The sequence below is a fragment of the Photinus pyralis genome, unplaced genomic scaffold, assembly GCF_008802855.1.
Source record: "Photinus pyralis isolate 1611_PpyrPB1 unplaced genomic scaffold, Ppyr1.3 Ppyr1.4_LG8, whole genome shotgun sequence".
NCBI lineage: Eukaryota > Metazoa > Arthropoda > Insecta > Coleoptera > Lampyridae > Photinus > Photinus pyralis.
The window spans coordinates 24,764,579-24,775,077 of record NW_022170819.1 but is presented as its reverse complement, the minus strand read 5'-3'; the positions used below and the strand labels follow the sequence as shown (position 1 = coordinate 24,775,077).

Below are 10,499 nucleotides of genomic sequence, written 5' to 3'. Positions count from 1 at the left end.
TCCATTTGGAAATTTATAGATCTGACGGAACAACAATTTGTTTGTCCCTTGCTTTCAGAAAGGTCAGGCATTGATAGTAAACAGGTTTTATCTTTCCTGGAATTTTTTTATTAAGAAGTTTTCCATTGACGGGTGATGAAAGCTACAAATAAGTTAAGAAACTAGACTTGGTAAAAGGCCCAAAGGAGCGATTAACATCTTGCGATTATTTGTAAATTTTGGGTAGATAAACATCAGGATTCCCAGAAGCAATGTGTGGAAGCGCCAAACCTCAGAATAAAGGATGTACTTTGATGGAACAATGATGAGTAGTTCAGACCGGAATTAAAGTGTTACATTGTGGACTAACGCCATTTGCTAACACACATCCATAATTGAAGTTTTTATGTTGGGCCCTTCAGGATCACACCCTTTTAGTAATGTATTGTTGTTTATTGTAAACTAAAGTTAATAGTACAAAAATATAATCATTAAACATTATTCAAAGAAACAATAACATTGAGTAACTTAATTGTTATTATTATTCGATAGTATCAGCTTTGTCTGTAAGACACTTATTCCATTTTTTCGTCAGTTCCACTCCGTTGTCACCTTTTATCTTGTCACAGTGTTCATAAAATTCCGCAGCCAAAGCTGCCCAGTCCTTTCCTTCAGGATCACACTTAACCATAAATTTGAGCCATTTCGCTATCCTTTTGACCATCAGCTCTTTGTTGAGTTTACCCTCGGGGGTGAAGTAGTTGCCGTCCTTAAGTACGCATTCTAAAAGTTTAATTCCGGTCTCGTCCAGATGGACCAACCTTAACCTATCGTCGAAGTATGACGAGAATGTGTTTTTATCGAGGTTTAGCTTTTTAAAACATTCATAATCGTGTTCTTCCAAAAGCTCTTCGGGGAATTCCGCAGAGAGCACCTAATGGATCGGCTGATTAGGGTGTTCTGGAGCAAATGTCAAATATCACTCACCTGAGTGACGCACCAATATAATGCAAAACGTAAGAAAGCCTTCATCTTGGTTGATGTCTTGATCGCTTATTTGTAGATATTTATACAAACAACTCCTATCGTAGAAGTTATCACGTTAATCACTTGACCTTTTTCCCCGATTATCAAAAGTTGAAGGTTTTTGGAAGAGCTAAAAGATGACAGAAAAATGTACAGGGTGTTCCATTAAAAAAAAGTGAGATTTTTTTAATAATGAAGTTTTGCAACTTTGGACCTACCAAAAAAAACACCCTGTAAGCTTTTTTTTTAATGTTTTATAGTAGATGTATTTATTTGACTTTTACTTAACCCAGGATAAAAGATAAAACCTGGGACCAGGACAAAAGAAGCCTATTAGAAAATTAAAGCGACGTCCTCGCAATTTTTCAGAATAATGAAAGCAATATCAGTGAACAACGTCACCGCACGTGAAATATTGGAACTGGTGCCTGTGATAACCACTGTAGCGATAAGAAATTTACTAGGGTGGTATGCAGTTGACGACCCATTTGATATTGCTAATCAGTTTGACCCTGAGTCAAGAAATTATTTACTTATTTATTTATTGTCCCTAAAACCTAGGTCGGAGTAGCCGACAGAATGCTCCAAACTGATCCAAGGAAATACGTATTTCTGCCACAAATGAAAAATTCCTACCTCAGCCCAGGTTCGACAACTCGGCCTCACGGCTATGTAGCCCGACTCTCTACCACTGAACAAGAATATTTTCTCTTGAATTTTTTGAAGTGAAACCATCTCCAACAACAAAAAGTAAAGAAGATGAAATTGCTATCAAAATTCTTCAAGAAACTACGGTCAAGAAAGGCAACGATGGGAAACTGGACTCATGTAGAAGGAAGAGTAAATATTCGCCCAATGGAAAGTAAAATGGATAGGTAGATCTCCAGAATTTGCTGAACTTTTTCAAAAAAAGTTCAACGATTACATTGACAAGGGTCTTATGTCTCAAAGTATATGGAGGATTCGACCGGAAACGGTTCCAAAAATATTGAAGAGTGCGGTTTCCTTTTCTTAAAAGCTCTGATCTCATCCAATCTCTGGTGGAAAGTTTGAATTTCCCGCAAAATTAAACATCTCCGAAATTGGTAACCAGATGTCATTTATTTAAAAGCAGTGGTGGATCAATTTAACGGAGCACTAAACAATAATCACAATAATTCATAATTTAAAAAAATTAATTTATCAAGCACAGTTGTTGGACACTTTGGTTAATGTATTCAAATATTTACTCTAACGTTGCCCGAGGGATAGTCAACACCTAGGGGGAAACAAGTACCATTTTTGGTGAACACCAAAAATTCAAATTCAAAATAATTCACGTAAATTCATGTTAATGCACGTTTATGCAAGTTAATTCACGTAAATTTAAATTTATTCACGTTAATTCAAATTAATTTACGTTAATTCAAATTGAATCAAGTTAATTGACATTAATTCTGGTTAATTATAATTAATTCACGTTTATTCTAATTAATTCACGTTAGTTCAAATTAACACAGAGGGGTGTACACCAAACAGTCAAAGTTGTTTCCATGTAGCATTTTTCCAAAGCAAATGTTTACCAGGACTAGAGCTTGCGAGTAAAATTATTTGAACGGCGGATTTTTTCTGGGGACAAATTTTTTACACAAGTATACCAGGGAAAAATTTTCCAAGAGCAATTTTATCAATCTCAAATTTTCAAGACGAGAATTTTTCCATAGAGAATTTCCCCAGGGCGAATTTTTCGGAGACGAAAATATTCCAAGGCCTATTTTGTTGGATGCTAAATTTTCCCTATGCGAATTTTCTGGAAATGAATTTTTCCACGACAAATATTCGCAAGACGAATTTTGAGGGGACAATTTTTGCGGATCAAATATTTCAAGGGCGATTTTTTTACGTTTCTGGAGACACGTTTTCCACGCAAGTTTCCGGGGCGAGTTTTTTAAGCGAGTATTCTAGGGCATAAACTTCCAACGCAAATTGTTCTTTGACGATTTTTTGGGGACCAAATATTCGAAAGAGGATTTTTTCAATATTTTCTGTAGATGAATTTCCTTTTCTGAACGAATGTTTCAAGGGCAATTTTGGGAGCCTACATTTTCGGTAGGTAAATTTTTCGGAAGAGAATTTTTCCATAGTGAATTTTCCCAGAACAATTTTCCTTGTAGTTTTTTGGAGTCAAATATTCCAAGGACGACTTTATTCGGTAGGCGAATTTTTTAGAAAAGAGGTTTTCCAGGAAGAACCCCCCCGAAAATTGTTGGGGGTGAAATTTTCATATTCCCTGTATGAATTTACGTGTTGAATCTTGCACGGAAGCATTTTAAAAAAGCCATTTTTTCATAGCGAATTTGTCTCGTATATTTTTTTCGGACAAGTCTTTAGGAGTCAAATATTCCAGGGGCGATTTTTAGAGCGCATCAAAATTTCTGGAATTATTCACGCAAGTATTCTAGCGAAGGTAGATTTTTACGAGCCTTTTTTTATGAGAGCGATTTTTCCTAGCGAATTTTCAGGAGATTTCTAAGGGCGATTTTTCACAAGAATCGGCGATTTTCGAGAAACGAATTTTCCAGGGCAAATTTTGTCAGGACGAGTGTTTGTGGGTCAAATCTTCCAACAGAGATTTTTTCGAGGCTAAGTTTTCTGGGGACAAATTATCGTGTTCAAATATTTAGGACAAGAATTTTTCCAGGGGGAGACGTGTTTTTAATGTCTAATATTCCAAGGGCGATTTTTTCGAGGCTAAATTTCCAGGATAAAAATTTGTTATACAATTTACTCCAGGAAAGGGTTGTCCGGTGCGCATATCCCCAAGGCGACTTTTTCAAGCCTACATTTTCCGGAAGCGAATGTTTCCATAGGGAATTTTCCCAGAAGAAATTTTCCGGGAACAAGTCTTTGAAGATCAAACACAATAGTTTTTCGAGGCTACACTTTCAAGATGAGAATTTTTCTATAGCGAAAATCTCCAGTGAGAAACTTTTCCGTGAACAGTCTTTAGTGATGAAACATTCCAAGGGCGATTTTTTAAGCGCATCCAAATTTTCTGAAGCGAATTTTCTGTGGATTTATAAGGGCAATTTTTTTTAGGAATCGATGATTTGTTTGAAACGAATTTTTCTTAAGGGGAACAAGTACCATTTTTGGTGTACACCAAACAGTCAAATTCAAATTAATACACGCTAATTCAAATTAATTCACATTCATTCAAATTAATTCACGTTAATTCAAATTAATTCAGAGGGGTGTACACCGAAAATTCAAAGTTGTTTCCCCCTAGGTCAACGCTGTTAGAACTGGCTCAAGCACAATTCGATTTGTTTATATCGCAAATTTTTCTCGAAACTTCTAGAACGCTTCTGAACGCTCCCTAATATTCTATAATGTTCTCGAACACACACGTCATATTTCCCGGAAAGAATGCGTCATATCTGCCTTTGTTTCTTATCGCCATGACTAATCTTTTAAGGCGCCTCGTCGTCTATCGGGATTTATAGAATATTCGACAATCCCATAAACCTATAATTAATTGATACTGTCTTCGGTAATTTAGATTTAGTGGATGCATTTAGAAATCGTATTTATTAAAATTATATAATTAAGTTCTCGTAGGAATACGACGTTCAATACATACCTAAGCGGCCTCAATAAAGCCCCCCAGTTTGGCTTACCTAAAACAAACAAAAAAATTAATTTATTTTTGGGTAATGTAAATTTATCCACGCACAAGACATTCGTTTAGAAACTTTACGGTAAATGAAAAACTTTTCTCTCATACAGATTTGCCTGCCATTTATCTTAAACAATTACCATCACTAATGTTACCGTGTTCCAAATTGTAAACAAATTGGATTTTAAATTGGAAGGAGCTTGCAAAATGGTTGACTATTGAGTACGCAGTTTGATTCGTTTAAATTCTATCGTGACACGAAAAGTGTTTTAGTTTTATCTTGATTTTACACACAACGCGGTTTTAAATGAACTGAATAATAAAAAAACATCACCCTTGTGATGACAAAATCGATCAGAAATTATTAGTCTACATGTAGGACATTTGTGTTTCATGAGCAATGCAAATATTGTAGTTACGTTCAGTAATTGCAATTAACATTGTAGTCTGTAGGGTGGAAGGTAGAATTCGAGCAAGTGTTTGTTGTTAAAAGCGATACTACAACCTCATCTGGCACTGCCGCATATTGGTATCGAGTGCGACCAAATTAAACGTACCTGGGTCGAATAATTATAGTCAAATTAATGTAATTGTAGTATTCCTCGAAGAACACAAAACGAAGTGGTTATTCCGATTGCGTTTGATACCTTAATGTCCTGAGGAGTCCGTTACACTGTTAAATTAGCGAAGAATCCTACGCCGCAATCGTCATTTCGGAAAGTTTTTAGGGTGCGCATTGTTCTAGGTTTGGTGGTTGCCGAAGTGTAGACGTAATTTTTTCGAAATTCAAGTAATAGGTATAAGATTTGTAGGAAGTTGGCCATTTCAACGTTAGCAATCGTATAGTTGTTCTGCGTATTTAAATTCTATAGTGTTGCTCGCATAATAGCTTTCGGAAGTCTTAGGTTGCAGTCGTAGGATAATAATAAAGAGGTAATTTTATCTCAGTAGAGTTTGGATAGCTGATATAGAAATATGTTGTTGTCACATCATCGTCCACATTATGGGAATTGCAGTTTTGAAGCTCATGCACTTTGAGGAGTACCGTTAATTAAATTTGATCTTCAGAAAAACGTGGTGCGATTAATTACTCTACGCCATTTTGCAAAAAGCCAAAGAGGAAGGGATTATTTTGGGAAGAACATCTGGGCGGTCAGTCCTGACTCACGGTAGCGTTAACCATGGGGTTTGAAATAGAAAAAATTCACAGATTTCGCAATCCATGCAACTATCAGCGACATGGACATGACAACGGTATTACGCCATATGCAAAGCACTCTTAAACAATAGGATCACTCGTTTGCAAGCTCGCTAATGTCGCAAACGTCACTCTAATAAGCATGCGAGCTTTGCCAGGATGAAAGTAGGCGTCTTCTGGGAATCATAAAACCAAGTTGCGATTGTGGAGATTTTTCTCGAAACGGAAATCTTCACGCGACTTCCGGGAATTAACCAGCACCATCGGTATCGCATTTTATTGCTGGAAAAGGTTATTGTTTACGTTAAGTGCCATCTTATTCCGGCGCGTATGCAACAATAACAAAAAAAGGGGTTGAGCTTTTCAGTTAGAACAAAAAAAAACGTTTTGAACCTTTTTCTACGGCCTCCCTGAAAACGGGGTTAACCTATAAATTAGACGCATGATCTACAATCCTACAACCTACAATCGTGCGTAATGAAAAAAATTGACGTATGTTTGTTGTTGTAAGGAGACCGTTCCGAGCTTAATTTTCTATCAATAGTGTTATCTGCTGAAGGACATTCTTTCTACGATGTACAGTGATATCCATTTAAGTCGAATTATCTTTTAGAAAAATCATCGTAACATAATAATATTGTTTAAAATAAACGAGAATTATTAAGGAACACCTGGATATTTTTGTTCTTAAAGATAACAATCTTTGGGAAAATTGAAGCCTTTTGTATTGCATGTATTTTATCTTTGGTGAACTCTTTGATATGCCGGCCCGTGTGGCGCAGTTCAGTTGAAACTGGACTGTGGTGCTAAGGGTCCCGGTTCGAATCCGGGTTCGGGCATGGATATTTGTAAATGTATAGTGGTTTGGGTTGGTAGAGCAGCCTTGGCTGAAACCCCGCCCACTCAAAAATAAAGGGCAAATAAAGAAATAAATAAATATTGCAATAAATAACGGCAAATAAACACGATAGGAGTATAGCGACTAATAACTCAAAATTCAAAAGACGAGAGATAGGTATCTGAGGGATTATCAGATAAAAGTGTGACTTGAAGCGCAGAAAATTTTATAAAAACGAGAAGGAAGAGGTTGTACAAAAAACATAAAACGCAAGAACAAAGAAAAATAGGGCAAAAGTGGAAAACCTAACAGAATAAACCAGGAATTTTTTTTAACTCGATAACAACGAACAGTAGAACAATCCCATAAAAGTGATAGTAATCACGGAGTCTTTTGGGATTCCCTGCGCCGAATTTTGGTTTGCGCTAAATGCAGCAATGAGTTACCCTAACATTTTTTCGCACTCGGAAAACGGCCACGGAGCCTTATGGAATGTTTCCTATTAGTTCACCGTGATGATTACTCGAGTCCTGGGAGTGGCACAAGAAATTTGAAGAGGGTCGAGGGATTTGTAGTGATGATGGATTAAAAAAAATCGATTAGGTTGTTCGCGGTGACCTTCGTTTGAACATCAGGAGTATTATTGAAATTTAATCACTGGCAAAAAGACAGTTCGACAAATTTTAATTAAGATGTGCACTTGAAAAAACTGTGCAAGAATATGGTTCTCAATATTATGGCAATTTGGAAAGCATACCCTCCAGTGGACCATATTTCCTAAACAATGACGAGGTATGAATTTTTCAATATGACCACGAATGCTAGCGCCAATGTACGACTCCTTCAAATAGGATGAAATAAGACAAGTCGAAATTCAAGGCGATAGCTGAAGTCGGTCGAGGATGGGCTAAACAGTTACTACAGCTGTTGTTCGCTCATGATGAAAAATTTGCTGTTGAAACGCGTGCGATATTTTAATATTTTGTAAACAATGATTCGTGTTCTACGAATTAAAACTTAGCTCTAGGGAACCAGTGGCCAAACATGGCTTTTCGCTAAGTGTCTCGACTTTTTCTCTTAGTAACGCGTCCCGACTTACTTTTCCTAGTTAATTCGCCTCCTAAAATGGCGCTATATTACGGAAATCGACCATTTTTAACAATTAACTTTTTTGATTCGTTTAACATCCAACAATTACGCTAGTCGTACCTCAAAACCCTTGGGAAGTTGAAATGTGCAACCTTGCTTTTCTCAACCTTGAGGTAAAATCATACTACGTATTCTCGACATTCGCAGTTTTGGTGACGTAAACCTAAATAGTAGAATATAATTTCTTGTTATCGCCGACAGGTTGTCGCCAAGACTTCTGTTGGCACCAGGGAAGATAGATGGCGCAGGGGAGAGGGAAGCGGCGATTCTGTGAGAGTGTGTGCTGGCCAATTATTGTAGTTCGTTTCGTAAATCGTAGTCAATGAAATATTAAATCCTGATACTGGCGTGTGTATTAATTATTTGTCCCCTGGCGACAACATTATCAGAAGTGGAATAATTATAACTCAAGAACGTCTCTAGAAATCGTGAAATTTTCTTTCGCTTTTGCTGTGTGATTGCGAGAAAAAGAAAAGAAGATGGCGGGTGATGGTGACAACGAGGACGCGTATGTGGAAGAGTTGGGACAAGTGACGGGATCACGTGGGGAAAATGCGGTTAACGAGAGTATAAATACTGTATTCCCAGATTCCAGTAACCCTGACTTAACGCAATTAATGATCCAACAAATGGCGACTATGACCCAGCTACTATCAGTAATGGGGAATAACCAAGCACAGGCGCAAGCATTACACACGGGACCAAGGGACAACGTTTACCATATTATGCCAGATTTAAACAAAACGATCGGAGACTTCGGGGGTAGCTGTGGAATACAAGCCGAGGAATGGATCGACACAATAAATAGTTGCGCTTTATTACACAAATGGCCAGAAGAATTTAAGTTAGAGACCGCTAGAATTCACCTATACGGTGGAGCTCGTGATTGGCATCGGACGAGGCGGGCGCAGATCAAGAACTGGTCAGACTTTGAGACAAAATTCCGAGCAACATTCGTAATGGAAGAGAGCCTCACAGAAAAATGGAAACACATGACAAGGAGAGTCCAACAATCAAAGGAAAGTGTGGAGACGTATTTCCACGAAAAACACAAATTGTGCTCACAACTTAAACTATCATTTCGGGAAACAAAAGAGCAAATCGCAACGGGCTTATCGCGAAAACATGTGATACCGGGACTTTTAGTGAAAGAACACGCGAACATTGACGATTTTTTACATGATGTAATAACGCTTTATCGTGTATCGGGTTATGGATTCAGCGCAGAATCGCCTCGAGAACCACCGAGGCATGCGAAGTGGACCGCGGATTCAGGGAAAACAGCGAGTTTTCAAAAACGTGACGTGAACCAGGACAATACAAAAGTGAAAACTACCGAACAGACAATAAAATGTTACAATTGTACGGAAATAGGCCATTATGCTTCTAAGTGCCCCAGGCCCCAAGGCGTTGAGCTTTGCTTCAAGTGTAAACAAAGCGGGCATAGGCATGCACAGTGCCCTTTGAGAAACAAAACCGAGGCGCAGCAGCAACTCATAATTGCATCACCGGGATCAACTAGTGGTAACAACATCGACAAATTCCTACGCGTAGTTGAAGTAAACGGAGTAAGAATAGAAGCGCTTATTGACCCTGGCAGTTCAGTGTGCACAATTAAAGAAAATGCAGTGGTCGATAAGAAAAATGTAAAACGCGAACGTCAAGAACTATATGGTTTTGGAAATGCAGCAGCAATAATTTGTGAAGAATATATAGAAACGGATGTAAAAGTGGACAATGTAACCGCGGAAAGAATTAAATTTTATGTGGTGCCAAATAACGTGCAGAGTCTAGACATTATCATTGGAAGGTCATTCACAGAACTAGAGCACATAGCATACGCGAAGGTCGGTGACCGATTAATCTTTGGTAATCGAAACAGTGATCCTTTTAAGAACTTGCAAATAGTAGAGGAAACTTCAAATCGAGTGAAATTGCGAAGCGTGAAGGAAAACGAAGTAGCAGCAAACAGTGTTAATTACATCGACGTCCATTGCGGCGAGGAAATCGTATCGGTACCAATCGCTAATCCAACTAACAATCGAGTAAAAATAAACGAAGGAGCTGTAGTGGGAGTTATAGAAAACAAAGGAGAAGAATTGGAGGAGCTGTTTACGGACACAGATACAGTTGAGATTACAGCAGAAATGCTTAATATTGACGAAGATGTAACACCGGAAGTAACTGCAGAATTGGTGGATTTGTGCAAGGAATTCCGACATTGTTTCGCATTTAACTTACAAGAATTAGGCTGTACAAATGTAATGGAGATGACCATCGAGGATAACAACGTGCCAGTACGCTGCAAACCATATCGAGCCAGTATGAAAGAGAGGAAAATTATCTCTCAAATTGTGGATGAGTGGAAGAAAACCGGAATTGCTAAGGAAACAACATCTGCCTACGCGAGTCCGGTTTTACTAGTGCATAAAAAATCGGGCGAACCGCGTTTAGTGGTAGACTACCGTAAATTAAATAAACAAACTGTTAAAACAAATTTTCCTGTGGCAACAATCGATGAACAAGTGGAAAATTTAAGTGGAAACGAGTTATTTACAACACTAGACATGGCGCACGGGTTTCTACAATTGCCCTTATCTGAAAACTCGAAACACAAAACGGCATTCATTACGCCGGATTGTACAGGGGAG

The 10,499-nt window shown here is 38.0% G+C and overlaps 1 protein-coding gene across 1 annotated transcript; it reads right to left on the bottom strand.

The window, feature by feature from the left end:
- Positions 1-411: 411 nt before the first annotated feature.
- On the bottom strand, positions 412-1,116 carry LOC116178752. The gene is made up of 2 exons (XM_031498337.1): positions 967-1,116; positions 412-913 (listed from the first exon to the last, which is right to left on the bottom strand). The coding sequence occupies exons 1-2, from the start codon at positions 1,009-1,011 to the stop codon at positions 521-523; spliced, it is 438 nt and encodes a 145-aa protein (XP_031354197.1). The 5' UTR covers positions 1,012-1,116; the 3' UTR covers positions 412-520.
- Between the last annotated feature and the right edge of the window lie 9,383 nt (positions 1,117-10,499).